We start from the raw sequence: 19,413 nt of genomic DNA, 5'->3' as shown, positions 1-19,413 counted from the left end.
TTAGAACTGGTCGGTCATTTCCTCACCTCACTCTAGTAGAGACAGAAAAAAATCACTGTCCGTGGCGGCAGCATGCCTGGTTCCAAGTCCTCATTCTTTATATTTCTGGCATGGGGGCCTTAGCAAATCAATTCATTTTCCAGAGCCTCAATTTCCTCATTTATAAACCAGGAATAAGAATAATGGCTCAAAAAACGACTACCATCGGTATTAAGTGCCACAGATGCATAAGAAGATGCCCTGTGAACCAAAAAGTGTTGTTATGCAAATATTAGGTGGAACTGGCATTAGTTTGCCCACCATGCAGACTCTTCCGCGTCGAAATTCCTCTCACCTCCTCCTTTCACTCTATCCTTTCCTCTTGGTATTGCTTCCTTTGTTTTCATACAGTCCTGATGAGCCCTAGCCATTCCCTGATGCAAATTCCCATTCCATTAGCCAGTCTCACTCCCTAAATAGCTTCTCCTGCTAGGACCTTTGAAACTGACATCTTGTGCTCCTATTCATCTCCATCCTCAACCTTTGCCCCAAACACTCGCTCTCCCTTCTCCCATGAACCGAAGCCTGGTTTAACCACAGTGCCTTCATTGTCCTTGTGGCCCTCCCAAATCACCAGGCTTGAATAAAATCCCTTTTCACGCGAAATACGAGATTCCTGCTTCTTACTACCTAAGTGGTGGGTCTTAATAGTATTCTTACTAGCAAAAGGGCAAGAAAAACTTAGTTCGAATCTGCTTGTTAAAGCAGATTAAATCATTTCCCATTGATACAGATCATCAATGACTTTGCTTCAGCAAGGGAAATAGACGATTGTTCATACACAACCTTTGTCATTTGATTATATACTCATTATCTTCACTGTTAATATTTTACAGAAAGCAAATGAGTTCTTCCACTAGATACTTCTCCTTGGTAAAGAGAATAATATGCATTTCAGTTACTGATAAATCTTCTGTAAAGAGAGTTCCTTTGTTTCATTTTTTTCTTTTTCTGGAAATTGTTTGTTTTTTCTAGTACACCTTTGCCCAATATCAATCATGTGTGGGATTTGAAGTTTTGACACATAAAGTGAACAGTAATTGAAATAAAAACAAACTGAATCCTTCTGTTTCTCTGAAGCAAAGAATACATTTTACTTTTGAAAGTTTGTTATGATCACAAGGAGAGGAGGAGGGGGAACTGTCAGGAAAAACTGTGTAAATCTGTTTTTTTAGATTTCATTTATTTATTTTCAGAGAGAGGGTAAGGGAGGGAGAAAGACAGGGAGAGAAACATCAATGTGAGAGAGAAACATCAATCAATTGCCTCTCCTGTGCACCCCAACCAGGGACCAAATCCACAACCCAGGCTTGTGCCCTGACCAGAACCGAACCTGCGACCTTTCACTTCTCAGAATGATGCCCAACCATCTGAGCCACACCATTTAGGGCAAAAACTGTGTAAATCTTGAAATGGGTAAAAATATCACAGAGTGTTTTTCCAGAAAGGCAAGCACACCTTTCTGGAAAATTTCTACCATTTATTCTGTTTGAGTTGTTTTGCAAATCTGTAAGTTTTATATAAAACTGACATAATGTAAATGATTCCTGCCCACAGAAAATCAAGTGAGTTGTGTCTGGTGGAACATGACTGGTGACTACTACCTGATGCAGCGACCGCTGCATCCTTGTGTAAATGAACATCACCATTCCTCGATTTCTATGTACACATGGTTCCTTGAATTCTCCTTAGAACTAGTTTTAACATTAATTAACTAGTTTGGTCATTAATAAATGACATAATAGCATCTTTGATAGCATTTATTTTTGATTTGTATGAATCATGATTTTACCATTGTTTAAAAGGTATTTTTTTTTTACAAATTTGTAGTCACAAAATAGTCATGGGGATGTAAAGCACAGCACAGGGAATATGGTGTAAAATAATGTAATAACTATGCACAGTGCCACATGGGTACTTGAAATACAGGGGGAACACTTGATAAACTTTATAACTGTCTAACCACTATGCTGTACACCTGAAACTTAACCAAAATAATACTGAATGTAAAATGTAATTGAAAAAAAATAAAATTAAAAGGTATCTTTTAAAGGTAAAGACTGTACATTGACTAAGGAAGGTAAGTCCTTAAAGACCCAAGAAATCTGCATATTTTTATGGTGTTTAAATAAAAGTCAGAGGTATGACTTGTCCCTCAATACATGTTATGTTTAATCTTCTCAACAGCTCTGAGAGAAGGGCACCTTAATTATTTTCATTTTATATATGATAAGAGGAAAGCAAAAGAGGTAAAGTAATTTGTCTATATTCAAATAATGAGCAAGAGGCAAAACCAGAATTTAAAACCCAAGCATTTGGGCCACAGAATCCACTCGATGAACCATCAAACAATAGTGCTGTACAAGGTGTCCTTGCTAGAAGGAGACAGCACTAAACATTCTTGGCTAATATTTAAACAGCATCTCTCAACCACAGCATGACTGACATTGGGGCTTGAATAACTCTTTGTTGTGAGGTGCTGTCCTGGACATAATAGGATGTTTAGCAGCACCCGTGATTTCTGCCCACTAGATGCTGGTGGCAACGTGCCTTGCTACCCCCGAACTGTGACAACAAAAATATCTGTAAACATTGCCGGATATCTCCTATGAGGCAAAATTACCCCCAGATGAGACCCACTTGATCCACACTAATCTGTAATACAATGAAACAAAATTAAGGTTTTGACATCTTAATAAGTAAATATTGTGAAGCAGAGAGAAAATTCTTTATGAGTTTTCATAGCCTATGAAAAGAGTTGAATTAATCAAAGTAGATTTACCGCTAGAAGGTATATTTGACAGTGCTTACCTTATGGCTAACTGTATCTCATCAGCAGGAAGGGTGTGATTTTTCGAAGCATCTGTAACCACGAACCAGAATGACACCCGCTGGGTTACATTGCAGACTAGGACATGCGAAATGCTGCAGATGATGGAAAGAAACAAAAAAAACACTGTAAGCAAACAATACCAAATTTCAACAGACCATCCCATCTGGCATTATTGTAGCACATGTCGTAGCTATAAATGAAAAATCATTTCTACCATTGTGAAGAAAGGTCTTATTAGGAGTAAATTTATAGAGGAAATCTCCTTTGTTTCAAAATCATATACCTGAGAACCATTCCTTAAATAAGGAATCTCCCAAAAAAATAAAATCAAGAGGAAATACTTATAGACAGCTTTAGGGACCTCATTCGCCATCATCTGTTAGCTGACAGCTCCCCTGCCTCCCCTGCACTTGGCTTCTCTGAACCACAGAAGTCACTCCGACCCAGATAAACCCATTACCCCCTGTTGATCTAATATTTGCTCTGATGGCCACTATTTCTGTCCCTCTCCCACTCCAGTATTGGGGTTGGACCAATAACAGACCCCCAAACTGAAGGGCTACAATCAATTTACCATAGTCTTTGGGCATTGTTTTTGCAGTTACCTGCTTTCCAACTGAAAATTAGAAAACGTACCTCCCTCTATGCCTATACATGGATTACCACTAGAAATGACAAAGAAATGGCATTACTGTTTGGAATGCAGACAATCTATATATGAGTGCAGGAACTTATTGAAGGTTGAAAATTATAGAAGAGCCTGCATTAAATCAACATTGTTGGTGCTAAATGATAAAATCCTGAATGAATGTCACCACTTCCTGAAAAGCAAAACTGCAAACAGTGACATTAGCAACAATTGCAGAAGAATGAACAAGAATCCCTTTTACTAGTAAATGTAAATGTATTGTTTTTCCTAAAAAGAGCATTCAAGTGCACTGTGTTCATTTTTGCAACAATGAAAGTGCTCCTCTGTCAATTTTCTGTACTTCTCAGAACCTGGTAGTAACCATTATATTTTCTCTCTTTCAATGTCAAGTACAGGAGTCAAGGCCTCTTAGGCCCCCTGCCCAGAGCCCAGCGCCTGGGGCCAGCAGTGGGGAGCTGGAGGTTCCCTTGGTTTCTTTGACTTTCCAGTGTTCGATGGAGTTTGAGCTGCAAGAAAGGGGAGGAGTGGCTTGGCATGTGCAGGACCCGGCAAACAGAGGGTGCCCATATGCCGTCACCCCAAGTTCTGCCCTTGTGCTCCCATTCCAACGATCAGCCTAGCCCTACCTGCTTCAAACCTCCAACTAGGAGGAACGTCTGAGAGTTGAATCGCCTCTGAAAGACCCCCAACAGCACGGCACCACGATCATGGGCAGCTACCCGAGCAGGTACCAAAGCACAGCCAATACCATGCTGCGCCACGCCCACTGCCCCAGCACTCCCTTTCCCACAGTCCGGGCAGCAGGGACCAGCGCCCAGGCTCCTAGGTGCCCACTGGAACCTCTGGGTCCAGACCCAAGCCCCACCCATCATACCGCCCACCTGGTACTAAACCAGAGTCTGGAAGGAGGTGATGCCCGAAGCTTGGAGGCGCTTTCCCAGCCGGCCAGTAGGTCAGACCCCCGTGGGGCTGTGTTTTCCAAGTCATCAGAGGAGTATCATGAAGCAGTGACTTTGCAATGCCCACCACCACCCCCTATGCACCCAGAGCCCGGTGACCATCAAAATTGCTCTGCTCAGTACAGAGAGAGCTTCTACACGTGCGCACACACCCAAGATCACCCTGACCCCTACACCAAGGAGACCATGCTGAAGGCTCCCAGCCACCCCAAGAAAGGCAAAAGCAGTTCAGACCACTCTGGTTTGAGACCCCAGACACCGAGAGAATGAGGCAGAGTCCAGGGCACAAGCCAACTGCCTTGAAGCCATCTAGAGAAAGGGGTGATCGTTTCCCTTGTGCCCAGGCCTGGGCCTCTGCTCCTGGAGCAACAGCATCCAGAGGAGGACACTGCCACCACCCTCCCTGAGCCTTCCCTGTCTGCAGCCCACCCTGATGCAAGGACACCACCAGCCCAGGCCACACAGTCACAGCCTCAGCCTAAGGTCACCACTGTGTCCTGTCAGTCAAGGTCCTGAGGCTCCAACCCATGGTTCTTTTGGCCTGGAGAGTCCTGCTCTAGGCCTGCGTGAGTCACGCCCATCCCCAGGCCCCCTCCCACGGCCCCTGCTGGCAGGTCTGCTGAGCCCCAGACCCTCCCCCAGCCTCAGCTGGCAGCTCCCACGTGCAGAATCACTGCTGTGATCAAACCTTTGCCTGCCTCCCATCCACCCCTGCTCCTGCCTTTTCCCAGAGCACGCTCCTCAGGGAGGCGTCTCTCCCCCATTTGCCCACTTTCTACACTTATGAGTGTGTTCTTATGTTAAACAGCAATTACAGACATCGTTATTATCATGGAGATTCTCAGTCTTTCTTTAAAGATACATACAATAGGATTTCCTCCACGCTACAGTTTCTCCACCTTACCATTGTTACCATTTGGGGCCAGCTAAATCCTTGCTTTTGTTGGGTGCGGTCCTCTGCATGGCAGGGTTTAACAGAATCCCGGTCTCTAACCTCTGGGTGCCAGCAGCATACCCACCTTGTGAAAACAATGTCATTGCCGAATATTCCAGGGGCCGAGGTGGAGGCTTGGGAGGAGGGGTGTGTGTGTGTGTGTGTGTGTGTGTGTGTGTGTGTGTCCAAAAAAAAAAAAAAAACTCTGGTAAGAATTGCTGGGGGACAGTGACCTCTACTGGCAGAAACAGTCAAGCTTGGTCTCCAAAAATGTGGGATTTTGAAGCACATCAAACATGCAGAGATGAAGAAAATCAAGTGGTGCATGCTTGGAGAAATATTTACCCAATTTTATAGAATGAATTATGCATGGTTTTGCCCTTGTTAATAATCAGACAGTGTAAAGTTTTTACCTAAATGAGCTACTCATTTAAGCTCGCCAGGTTGGCAAAAGGTAAAAATGTTAAATAAAAACACATACTGGGCCCTGGCTGGTGTAGCTCAGCGAAAGGAGAGCTGGCCTGTGAACCAAAGGGTCGCCGGTTTGATTCCCAGTCGGGGCACATGCCTGGGTTGTGGGCCAGGTCCCCAGTTGGTGGTGTGTGAGAGGCAACCACACATTGATGTTTCTCTCCCTCTCTTTCTCACCTCCCTCTCTAAAAAGAAATAATAAATGAAATATTTAAGAAAAAAATGAACAAATGCTGGGAAAGATGCAGACAACTGGAATCTCAGACAGTGCTGTGGGAGTCAGTGGGTCCAGCCATTCTAGAAATGTGTTCTAGAACAGTGTGTGGCTACCAGCAGTTCTCTTACATGAGAGAGCAGAGAGAAAGAGATGCTCTCCGCCAAACTCTTTGTCAGAGCCGAGAACTGGCACAACCTCAATGCCCATCAGTAGGGAACAGATCGAGTAAATCTGCTATGGGCTGTCAGGTGAGTCCTAGTCCACAGGTTCAAGGGAAGACAGCCCAGTATGTCTGGACTCCTGGGCTATTGAGCCAGATCAGTCTGTGTTGTCTATGGGCAGATGTGCCATGCATTTCAGGATGTTTAGCAGCTTCCCTGGCCTCTGTCATGGTGTAATGTTATCGTGGAATACTTGCCATTTACACGAATTACACAAATACAAAGTACTACTGCTGGCACAAGGGAAGAAGCCAGCAGCTAGGTAAGAGGCAAACATGAATTTCATGGCATTTTTCTTTTGAGAGTCAGAGAATGTGCCATAAGCCTAGCAAAGTCCCTTGTCCCCCGGAGCCTGATTTCTAAACGAGTGGACACAGAAGACAAGCAAATAAACAGTGTGCACACCGTCGAGGGGGCAGAAGTGCGATGAAGGAAAGGAACCCGGGAGAGGAACGCACGCGCTCCCTGGGCACCACAGGGCCCCAGAGCTCTCCTGTCTCCCCCCGCGTGGAACCATGCTACCCCTCACCAGGGACTCAGATCCCTTACTCGGTGTTTCTTTAGCCTGGCAACTCATGCTTTCATGGGCACCTCAGCAAATAAAATAATAAAATATAACTATCTTCTCAACTTGGAAATAAAGATTTCCAGAAGATTAAAATGGTGCTGAAAACATACTAAATCCAACAAACATTTTCAATGAAACCGTTCCTGTTAGCTACAAAAGCCTTGGACTGAAACTCTACAAATGGAGCTGTGATTTTGAAGGTTCCTTCTCATTTGCTAGACGTGAGACAGGGCATTTCACTCTACATGGGTTACTAGAAAGGGGCTGAGACCTCAGCGTGTCAATGAAGCCACCGCTGGTGTTTTGAGTAGGGAATTCCTCCTTCTGTGCAAATGTCCTGAGATTGGTGCCACATTGATTGTCGCTGACCCCCACCCTTTCATTGCCAGAACAGTCTCCAGTCACAGGTATGACCCGGCAACGTACACATTTCCATTTGCCGCAATACGTGGCCACGGTCAGTGCCATACCCAGGCGACAAACACTGATAAATCTCTCCAGATGTGTCAAGGGTGTGAGAAAATGAGGGAAGATGGAGAGACTGTCAGATTGGATCAGCCTAAAGAGGAATGGGTTCCAGAACAGAAAAAAGAACATTAGTGTAAAAAAAAGGAAATCTGAAGATGCTACAGTTTAACATTATTGAGCCAATGGCAATTTCTTAATTTTCATACATCTGTCATGGTTATTTCATATAGCAACCTTAGGAAAATGGGTGAAGGTTCAGCAGGAGAATTTCTCCACCTCAGCACTACTACAGTTTAGGCTGGCTGACTCTTGCTTGTGAGAGGCTGTCTATATATCTTTTGAAGGATGCGCGGCAGCATCCCTAGGCTGCACACACGAGATGCATGCAGACATTTCCAAATATCCTTGGGAGCAGCGGAGGCACAAACTGGCCCCAGGCTGAGGACCACTCATACACAGAATCTCTCTGTATTATCTTTGCAACTCTTTTGTGAATACACTTTTTTTTCTAATTAAATACAAACACAAATACAGGAGCACAGCAGTTATTTTTAAAGTTCCCTGGGTACACTAAAATGATCTACAAGAATGAAACAAGGCAATGATGAATAATGGTTCTTACTGGCTTCACTGTTAAAGACAGGACACATACACATGTACTTAGAACAATAAGGAAGAGCTGAGCTCAAATGCAAAATAATGGAACTGTCAACGTAAGGGTACTCTGAATACTTATCAAAACTTTCTAAAACTTGGTTCTGTTGTATCTTCAACTGTATCAAGTATTTCTTACAATACCTCCCACTGTACTAGTGTCTTAGGAAGCACCATTTCCATCCTTTACCCAAGGTTGACATTAGCAAAAAAAGGGAATAGTTTTAGCTGTTTCGGCTCTTCTTCAACAGAAGAAACTAAGCATCCCTCCTGCATGATGCTTCTACCAGGAAAAGTCAGTCTAAGACATTAAACAAACAAAAGTCAACCTAGGATATTAAACAAACAAAAGTCACTTGTGCTCAACAAACAGCAACCGCAGAAATCTGATTGCAGACGTGTGTGTATATTTTGTTCAGATGCAGGCAGTTGAACTAGCAATGAGTAGGCACACCTGCTAACACAGCAAGGGGGGAGGGGAGGGCCAGGGGAAGCACAGCACGGCTTCTGGAGGTGGCTGCAAGACCAAGGCCCTAGAAGAAGATGGGGGACACGCTCAGGGACTGGGGCTTCCTCCTGCTTTGCATGGTGCTCTGAGAAATCAGCTGAAGTCTTGTCCACCCCAAGAGTATGAAAGTGAGGCTCAAGGAGGGAGAAAACCCAGGCAGGGGGCAGCTGCTTCGACTATGGCCATTATCAGTCTTAAAAGACCTCAGCACAGAAAAACTCTTGTGGCTGTGTGTGGTGACAAATGCTAACCAGACTTATTGTGGGGATTGTTCCCCAATATATGCAAATGTTGAACCATTGTGCTGTATACCTGAAGCTAGTACAGTGAGGTACGATGGTTACACCTCAGACAAATAAACTGAAATGCCATTAGCACCGCTCAATAGACAAACTATGCTTTCAGGCTGTACATAGAGATGGGTCTGCTGGAGTTCTTTCAATTTACTTCAATGACCATTTTGACCAATTGGAAATATTTGCATCCAATTTTCCCAAATGTTTTTACCTTTGCAAAAGTGATTTTAACACGTACATGAGTGACTTCCTTCAGCCAATCACTGAAAAGGAACAAGTGTGGAGAGCCCCTGGTCTGAGGGGGGTGTGAGAACTGGCTGCCCTGCCGTTTCCCTCCAATGGGCCGGGCAGGGCCAGCCCCGCCTCCAGTGGGCGCTGGGAACGGGCTCTTGTTTCTGCAAATCAAAGGACTAAGCAGGAGCTGGGCCGTGTCTGTCCAGCACAGACTGTTAATCCCCTTACCGTGGGTACAGCGCTATGTTGTTCCTTCTCAGGTCACAGGACTTATCCCTGAATAACTGGGCAGAGGAGGAAATCCATTCTCTGCCCTCCCCCATTTCACTCAGAGACAAACTGTCCTGCCCGAATTAGACTTGTACCTCTCTTGCTAAAAAATGATGGATTTTCTTATAATATTTGAGTAAATCAGGCAGATAAATTTCCCAGTTTATCTGTGAAATACACTAAAATTTAAACTTATATTTTCCATAGAAATGACTTTCAACATTTTAAAATTCCTGGGAAGCTATTTTAGTAAACATGGCCTAAATATTTTTTTATTTATTTTTATTTTAATTGTTGTTCAAGTACAGTTTTCTGCCTTTTACCCCCATCCCAACGCTCCCCCCAGCCCTCCCCCCTCCGTCCCCTTCCCACCCCCACTCCATTATTGTCCGTGTGTCCTTTATAACTGTTCCTACAAACCTTACCCCTTTTCCCCTGAAATTCCCTCCCCTCTCCCCTCTGGTCACTGTCAGCCTGTTCTCAATCTCAGTGTCTGTGGTTATATTTTGCTTGTTTGTTTGTTTTGTTGATTAGGTTCCTATTAAAGGTGAGAGACGCTTCTCCAAGGAGGATATACAGAGAATCCAGAGACAAATGGAAAGATGCTCAGTATCACTAGCTATCAGAGAGATGCAAATGAAAACCACATGGCCTAAATCTTATTCTAAAATCTTCAAAACATATGGTTGCTGCTTTCAATTGAAGTTCCAATTTCAAGTAACCTGACATAATGAAACCAAAACTTTCTATCATTTAAATGTTTTTTATCCATCTTCCATTCTGCTTTTACGGATTTCCAAAAGTAGCGTGAAAACCACTTGATATGAAGATTTGTAAAAACCACATTTAGTCCATCCTCCTCTAATTCCTACCAGGGCCAGCTTCTTGGGTGTGGGCCCTGCGCTGTGTGGCACATTGCTTTTACCCATCATTTAAATCTCAGGGCCCGGCACATAGCAGGCTTTCAGTAAACGTCACTGAATTCTGTGGCCACAACCACAGCAATGCAGTCGAATAGGCAGGCCTCAGTAGACCGCAGTCAAGAAAAGGCTCCCCGTTTCTCTCACCAGTGCCTTCGGGCGCTGTGTCAGCGCTTGTCCCGCCATTCCTTGACGGCATCTGGTGCAGCCGGGGAGCTTTCCTGTCACTTCTGCCTATTCAAAAGTTCAGATCAGTCCGATCAAAAGTCAGATCAAAGCTGTCTTCCTGCCTCTGACGCACAGCTTCTCTTCAGGGTGCTGGCCTGAGGGTCTGCTCCATTCTTTTACTCCCTGTGCTCCACGTCCTCCTGCGCATCGCCCCTCACCACCACCCTCCTCGTTCTTGCTCATTTACGGATGGAAAAGGGAAATGGAGATGGACAGGGTGGGCATCAGAGAAGAAAAAGGCGAAGTTCTTTTTCTAGCCAGGGCTCAGTGTGGCCCCTCTCGCTGTTCTATCCTCTGACTTGGTGGGCGCCCTCCTGTTCTCCATCCAGACTGTGCCTGTGGGGCCTTTGGGGACTTGTTGGGGACCTCTGCACTGCATCTTCCCCTGACATGGGCGAGGCACTCTGGCCAATCTGCCCCATCTCACCTTCTGCTCTGCCTCCAAGGTGACTTCCAGCCTGGCTCTACCAGCTTCTCTCTGCCCTGCAGTTGGTTCTCGGCCCCAGCAGGCAGTGACTCCACCCAGCCCCCTCAGCAGCCTCCACTTGGCCCCAGGAACACCTTAAGTGCAGACTGCTTACAAAGCTGCCCCCTCTCGCCCCAATCCCAGGAGGCTGAAGCCAGCCTTGCACCTTTAGACTGGTCTGGCTTAGAGTAGTGCTGCTACTCTGGTGGCAGCTTGAAGTGTGCTGACAATGTCTGCAAGTTGGGAAGGATCCAATAAGGAGATAAGATGTCAGTCTGTCCCCTCGCAGACAATACTACTCTCTGTGAGTGGTCCTCTGCCTGACTTCAGGCTGGCAGGGAAAAGAGCAAGGCTGTCAGTCTTATATGCAACCTGTGCTGTGGCGTGGGCACCAACTCATCTGCATGGACCCAACTGTAAGCACCCTGCCTGGCTGCATGGTGTCTATGCACCAGAACCCCTCCCTGCCCCTGTGCTATGGGCAAGGGGGTAAACGCCACAGCCTCTCTGCCAGCCCACACCCTCTGCCTGCCCGACCCTCCAGCCTCCTCTTGCACTGCCTGCTTGGGGTAGTGGTGACTGAACCAGTTCAGCTCTCTTCAGAGAGGCTCTTCTCCTTGACCATCAGTCACAGTTACACTGGATCAAGAATACACCAATTGTAAGTTTCCACATATGCGAGGACATCCTCAGGAGATACTGAGCTCTCTGTCACTGAGGGTGATCAAGCTCAATACAAGAGATACTGTAGTAAGGACCAGACAAAAGGTGGGATAAAAATGAGAGTATTCATTATTCTGTTTATTTCTTGACTATCTTTAGTGAGTCCATCTTACATTTTCGATTCAGTGCATCTCGGGATCGTCAGGTTTTCTGTAACATTCATAGAATAAGCAATAGTGGGGTAGACAAAACAATAGACAGGATATGTTCCAGATGGGAATCCCTGAGGCCATCCCAGAAAGGGATATTTCCCACCCTCCAGAATTCATTCTGCCTCACACTGGCACCTAAAGACCTCTGGGAGGCAGAAGCTTTAAAACCTGTCCAAGCTGCCAAGCTACTGGTGTCTCCCATCCACCTACCACACTGGACACGGCCGCCTCTCTGCAAAGTTGTCTGTAACCCCATCTGGCATTTTGTGATGCCCTTTCCTGCAGGGGAAGCCTCTGTGTGTAGAGATGCAGCCTTTTTTATGGCAGTGCTTGTAGAAGTAGGCCCAGTATTTGAACTGCATTGTAAACACATCCCGATTCATTAAGCGGGCTCCATCACTCAGCCCCTGACAGCAGTGTGGCTGGGGCTCATCCTGCCTCAGCCTTTACAGAAAAAAAGTTTGTTGACTCTGACCCAGTTCTGCACTTGTTGATTCTTTCCCCTGATTTTGGCAACAAAACCCTCTATGTAGCTTCTGCACCCAATTCCAAGGAAAATGTTTTTGTAAGTAAACCAGGTCGGATATCCCCAGACTCCTGCAATGCTCCAGATTCTGAAGAAAAATTTTTTCCAAAATGAATTTGTCAAAATTAATGTGAAATGTTTAAATGAACTTTTCCTAAGAATGGAACCACCTGATTTAACATAGTCACTTACAAGGTGAAATGTAGGCACTTGGGGGAAATAACTGCACAATGAACACAACAACCGATAAAGCCTGCTGATCAGAATGGCTAGAAGATGAAAGAGACTAGTTGAGGGATCAGCACTGTGAGATGACCACTCGCTTTCTAATATTTTTTATTTAGAATTTTTTGTAACGCTAATTATCTAATTTTTATTGAAAAAATATTACAAATAGTTGTGGAAAGAATGTGTAAGATAAAAGTAAATATATTTTTTCTAAAATATCTATAAAATAGAAGTAGAGCTCACTTAGGGCATAACTTTATTTTATTATAGACCTCATTATTTTTATTTTTTTGAGTCATGTGAATATATTACCTATTTGTGAAAGATATATATGTGTATATATACATGTGCACACACAAATATATGGACTGTATGTTTGCTTTGCTCCTCCAAATTCCACTCTTCTTACTTCTTTATTACTTATAGTCACAGCCCATGCACCATATGTTGTGGGTTTGAGGGAGACCAGTAAATAGCAATCCTCTTTGCCAGCTTCCAAAGCATGATGAAATTAAGACAAAAGAATGAAGGCTGGGCTGCAGAATATGACTTTAATAAGCAAACAAATTTCCTTTCTAATTTTTAAAAAATCCTGAAATGGGATCAGTTCCTCTACAGTGTCCCATGTGGAACGGAACTGAGGCCAGCATGGCCTCATACTGCAGTAGTATGAAAGATACTCTGATGTGCACCTACTAATCTAAACAGTCCTCGGCTGTAACCAGCACACACAGCCTTTCAGGTGTGTGTGCACGCCCGTGCAGGGCCAGATCCGATACTTGCTGTGGGGAGCAGCACAGAAAAATGGCTGCAATCCGAAGGCAGAATGGCTCTGAAAGAGAAGGGAACCTATGCCCAACCTTTCCTTCCAGTCCGCCAATCAGATCAGTCATTTTACCTCTCAAGGGGAAGAGTGAGGGATGGAGGAGAGAGAAACCAGGAGCACTACCCTAATCACAGGTAGAGATGGGAATAACCATCACAAGTAGAGAAAATTCCTCTGGAAGAATAGATAAAAATGCAAAACTATTAAAAACTGTGCTAAAGCTTTGAAGAAAACAAACAAGGTGCTATGACAAATACCAACAATGGGACAAACCTATACATATTTAAGTTATTTTCAACATGAGTGCTATGGACTCATTTGTCCCCTTCCCTCCAAATTCATATCTTGAAGCCCTAAGCCCCAATGTGACTGTATTTAGAGACAGGGCCTGTGGGAGGTAATTATGGCTAAATTAGGGCATAAGGTGGAGCCCTGATAATATAGGATTAGTATCTTCATAAGAAGAGACACCAGAGAAGTCACTCTGTCCCCCTCCACTTCTCCCTTAATGAAGGAGAGCTCACACGACCACACAATGATCTGGCGGCACCCGCAAGCCAAAAGAAGAGCCCTCACAATGAAACCTACCTTAGTAGCAGCTTGATCTTGGACTTCCCAGCATCCAGAACTGCGAGGAATAAACTTGTTGTTTAAGCCACCCGGTCTGTGATATTGTGCTACAGCAGCCCAAGCTGACCGATACAATGATAGTAGAGTTCTTACCCATCCTATCTATCTATTCATCAGCAAAAGATATATGTATACAACAGAAATGTAGAAAGCTTATGACATATGACTACATTGTTTTAATATTCATTTTCATAGTGTCCACTGAAGAACATTGTTAAAACATGATATAAACTGTAAACGGAGCTAGATGACACAAGTATTTTTAAAATGTGAAACAAAAATGTAGATTCCTTAAAATTAGATTAATAAGTTATTTTCAAGGTCATGTTTTAAATTATTGCACTATCTCAAATAATACTGCAAATTGTCCATTAAGATTTTTCACTGTTTACTTACTCTGTAGTTCCTCTGTTGGGAACTTTTCTCATGGAGAAAGCTATCATTGCTTTGAAGAGATATTCTTCATTTGCATCCCAGACATACTGAAAGAGAAGTAAAACAGAAAATGTAAAGTGAAGAGCCATGAGGTAAAAATGATGCATTGGGTTCTCGTTGTGGCCATAGTTTGTTCTCTCTCTCTCTGTCTCTCTCTCTGTCTCTCTCTCTCTCTCATCCTTCTCATGCATTGCAGAATGGAGACTATGATGAATTATGTCTCCATGATGCATAATGTTCAGGATAGTTTCTTGGATAGGCTATCTTTCCGAGTATGGTTATGCTTCCCTTTGCACCACCTTCTTCAGAATCTGCAGTATTAGCAGCCAGTCGTGAACAGCACACTTGGACATCTCCTCCCGGACAAATACAGTCAGTTCCCGTCCTTCCTTTCTCCCTTCCCTCAGAATCTGATTCCCCCTCTCAGCTTCCTTCCCTTTATTAACAGCAGTACAATTTTTCTTTGTATTGTCTTAGCTGGAAACTTGAGTGTATGTGCATGTTATGGGCTGAAATACACCCCTCCCCAATATTTATATGCTGAAGTCTTATCCCAGCACTTCAGGATGTAATCATATTTGGAGACACTGTTGTTATGGAAGTGATTACATTAATATGAGATCAATAGGGTGGGCCCTAGTCCAATATGACTTGTGTACTTATAAGAAGATGAAACTTGGATATGGACACACACACTGAGAGAAGACATGTGAAGACACAGGGAGAAGACAACCATGTACAAGCCAAGGAGAGAGGCCTGGAACAGATCCTTCCCTTGGGAACTCAGGAGGAGCCAACACTGTTGACCACCTCCCCCTACCCTGCCCCATCTTGGATTTCTAGCCGCCAGAACTGAGAGAAAATAAACTGCTGTTGCTTCAGTGACCCACTCTGTGGTCACTAGTAAAGTAACATGGCTGACCTCACATTATAAGTGAGTGATCAAGTATTACTGGAGAAAGTCACAAAACAGGGTTTGTTGGTTTAACTCTAAATTCATGATGACCGACTTTCAAATTGCCTGAGAATCCCTTAGGTTTCTCCATCAGTTTTCTCTGTCTCTCATGGTTCACAATGACTATTGCAAGGCCCCTCCAGGCCCCCTGAATCTCAGTGCTTTCCCTCACATCTCACTCTCATGAGATGCTCTTGTTTCATAATTTATAGATACATCTCCAGTCATGAATTCACACTCCGCCATCCTCCTGTCACCAAATACAAAACACAGACACACAATCATTCTACGCCCTTCGCTGAAGGGCCAGCTGTGGTCTCTCCCGCCCTGACAATGGCTGTTCTACCCACCTCCATTAGGAAGACTTCCGTCTGCCCTTCTCAGGATCCCAACAATATCAGTTTCGACCGCCCTGCTGTTCAATGCTAACTTGAACCTGTCCATCGACTTTTAGCCACTCAAGTCTTTCCCACTAAAATGACAGCAAAACCAAATCACTTTACTCAGCCCTCCTTCTTCTGCCTACTTCTGGCTCTCTCTGGCCCTCCACAGCCAAAATTCTCAAAGGACTTGTCCATACTTCTATCCTCCTATGTTCACCACCCACTTCTTCTTAACCCGCTTCGCTATCTGCCTTGCGGTTCTGCCATTCTACAGAAACGGCTCTCTCTAGAGTCACCAGCGACCTCCGCGTTGCTTAACACAGTGAGCACGCTTCAGTCTCATCTTGCTGGGCCTCTCAACAGCATTTGCCACTCCTGAAAACCCCCTTCGTCCTGAAGCACTCTCTTCCCTGCTGTGATACAAGAGTTCCCTGGGTTTCTTCCTGCCCCTGCCCCACTTGTAGGCAGGCTCACCCTCTTCTGCAAGGGCTGCAAGTTTTGGGGAAACTCTAAGCTCTCTGCTAGGCCCCCTCCTCTTGGCACTCTGGATTTTCCCCTCGGTGCTGTTATTTGCTCAAGCCTTCCATTATCACCTTCGAACAAATGACTCAGGAATGTATATCTTAAGCCAGCTCTATCCTTGCCTCTTTGTCAATAACGGCTCAGATACAAGCCCCAAATTGAAGTCTGTTCTTATCTGTACCTGGTTGCCTGACTCATAAATAGGACATCACCCATCCAGCTGCAGAATTAGAAACAAAAGCTTCATCCTTGACCCCTCGTCCCTTCCTTGTCATACCATTCCTGTTGCCGTTGACTCCCTTTACTACCTCTGTCCGCCAACACACCGTATTTCAAATGGACGTCACCTCTCACCTACACTAGTCCTATCGCCTTCTAACTGCCGCCTCCTTTCTACTCTCCTTACCCTCCGGTCTGTCTTGCACTGCAGTTAAACTGTATTCCAACACTAGTTCTGCCATGACATCTCTCCTGCAAAACCCCCACTTGCTTTAAAGACAATACCAACCCCCACCCCCCGCGACACCGTCCACGTATTCTTTGGCCTGACCCCTCCTTTCTCTCTGAACTCATTGTGTGCCCCGTTCCTCCTCACTGCTCCAGTTCCAGATACCTCAGTGTTCCCTCCACCCCCGCTCTGGCCAAGATCCTTCATGTAATAACTCTTTGAACGTTCTGTTCCTTCTGCCTTTTTTTCTTTTAATGCTTAGTTCACTCCTTCTTATGCTTCAGACCTCACGGTAAACACCACGTACTGAAGCCCCTGACAAGGCCAAAGCCCCCTTGCACTTCTCTTTCCTGTAATACTCGTCCACACTGCACACTTGCATTTGGTTCACTAAATATTTACTGCACGACCAACTCTCCCACTACTATAAGCTCCACAATGGCAAGGACAAGCCTGATTTTAAGTTGCTCTGCATCCCCAAAATCCAGCTTGGTGCCTGCTCTCAGAGGGTCCTGGGATAACCAACCCTGTACACTGGTAGAGAGACTGGGTTCTACAGCCGGACCAGGTTCAAATCTCACCTCTGCCACTTGCCAACTTGAGATCTTGAGCAGGTCACTTCATTTCTTTGTACTCTCATCCATCTGATGAGAACAGGAATACCTGAACTACCTTCGGAAAGGGCTGTTGTGAGGGTTAAATGAGCTGGTTGAGCAAAATGCTTGGAAGGGGCCCAGCTAGAAAATAATGTAGGTTCTCAATAAGTGTTGGCTAACATAATAATTATCACTCATTGAGTGAATAAAATCAGACATTGGTAGACTGGCCTCCAAACAGAATACCTCTAAGTTTCTTTAGTGCTCCTTTACTGTTTGTAGCCTGGCGCATCTTAATAACACACTCTATTGGGGAAGCTTTTCACAGACTGGAAAACTGAAACTAGAATTACAAAATATCTTCTTATTAATTTGACACACTGTCCTGTTCCTATAACAATATGAGCTCCATGAGTATTTTTTTATTTCAATTTCATAAGCTTATATTTCATATTGCTATTTTTAACCCCTACCCAAGCTATCTTTATTGATTTTAGATGGAGAGGAAGGGGTAGAGAAAGAGAATCATCAATGTGAAAGAGAAATACCCACAGATTGCATCCCGTGCGTGCCCTGACTGGGAATCAAACCCACAACCTCTTGGTGTACAGGACAACACTCCAACCAAGTGAGCCACCTGGCCAGGGCTCATGTTATTTTGATATTTAAGAAGAATTAAAGAAACTTCATGTTAGAATTTGACAATTTTGTGCTATGAAAGATCTCACGTGGGTGTGATACGACCTCTTTTCGATGACTGCAAAAGTGGGGCTAACACCATTCCAGTGGCCACAGTGGTGAGGCGCACAGCCCAGGCCAGACCTGACCGCCTGACTCAGGCCCCTCTGCTCTGCTCTGCAGGGCTGAAATGTTCAAGGGTGCAGAATTGTTCTGTGTAATACAACACTTCCCATTTTCTAGCGTACACTGTAGATACAATATTTTGGGCAAAATCATTTTATTAACGATTTCTATTTTAACTACAACTTTTTACTTTAAGAAAATATCAGATGTGAGGTCTTTAGAAGCAATCTATATAACGTCAAGGTAACTATGCAGAGAGAGTTATAATTACACAAAGCACAGCGTTATTAGTAAACAAAATTTAAAATGAACATGCAGGATCTCCACTTACTGCTTTATCTCCCAGAGCTGTTTTGATACTAAGTCTCACTTTAAAAGCATTTTTTGCATCTGCCAGGAAGAAAAAAGAGCAGTATATGACAAAATCTGCCAAAACAGGGTCTAATAAATCCTAATATTTAATGCAAATCAAATCAACAAAACACATAACTGCAATTATTCTGCCCCCCAAATTCCTGAAAGCTTAACTGCAATCACCTTAGGTGGTTAAAGTTTTCTTTCAAATTCATAAAACAATCACAGACTCAACTTTTAAGCCACAACACACCTACGGATTTGGAAAAAATAAAGAAGCCTTTCAGTTAAAGACTTATCAAACATTAAAAAACTACTAATCTATTTTTTCAGTTTCAAGGCTACATACCTGGTTGACAGAGTTCAGCATGAATAGCAGTCACCAGAAACAAGAGCAGCCACAACATTCTTTCAGAGAGGCAACCACCAGGCAAACCAAGGGAAAAATAACCCACCCTCCACTTAAAGCTGCCTTAGCCATTCTGTGATCCGGATTAGAACATCGGGGAAAAAAACCAAGCCACCAGCTAGAAGGTTTAATGATTAACCCCCACTGCTTGGGTTAATACTTGGATAGAAGCAGCCCATCTCCCGTCAGTTATTTACAAAAACCTGCTTGAAAAACAGGTTAGTTGTCCCTTGAAAGAATGTCTCCTCTGCTGACTCAAAGGCTGAATCCGCCCCCGCCCCCCTTCTTGTCTGGTTCAGTGTAAGGTGAAAAGAACTGAGTCCTCTCTGGAAGTTTTCCTTGGCACAAACTCTCCATCTTTTCAGGCCTGAAAAGTATCTGGCTGACAGATAAGCTCTCTTAATTTGGCAAGCTAAGATCACTCCTTTCTATGTGTGGTGAACAAAGGCCTTGCAAGAATGGCCTTACCCGACACACTCTTCTACAG

General features: G+C 44.3%; 1 protein-coding gene across 1 annotated transcript in view; it reads right to left on the bottom strand.

Annotated features, from left to right (window-relative positions):
- The window catches only part of CLTRN (collectrin, amino acid transport regulator), a 31,979-nt gene extending 12,981 nt beyond the window's left edge, over positions 1–18,998 (bottom strand). The window contains exons 1-4 of the mRNA XM_045856033.1: positions 18,867–18,998; positions 18,495–18,553; positions 14,417–14,502; positions 2,851–2,964 (exon numbers count right to left, since the gene is read on the bottom strand). Coding sequence (XP_045711989.1) covers positions 2,851–2,964; positions 14,417–14,502; positions 18,495–18,553; positions 18,867–18,924 — 317 coding nt within the window. The 5' untranslated portion in view covers positions 18,925–18,998. The remainder of the gene's footprint in view (positions 1–2,850; positions 2,965–14,416; positions 14,503–18,494; positions 18,554–18,866) is intronic.
- Between the last annotated feature and the right edge of the window lie 415 nt (positions 18,999–19,413).

The sequence above is a fragment of the Phyllostomus hastatus genome, unplaced genomic scaffold (genome assembly GCF_019186645.2).
Source record: "Phyllostomus hastatus isolate PE091 unplaced genomic scaffold, TTU_PhHast_1.1 phas_scaffold_12, whole genome shotgun sequence".
Classification (NCBI taxonomy): domain Eukaryota; kingdom Metazoa; phylum Chordata; class Mammalia; order Chiroptera; family Phyllostomidae; genus Phyllostomus; species Phyllostomus hastatus.
The sequence above is the reverse complement of the archived record's forward strand: the minus strand, read 5'-3'. Positions and strand labels throughout refer to the sequence as shown.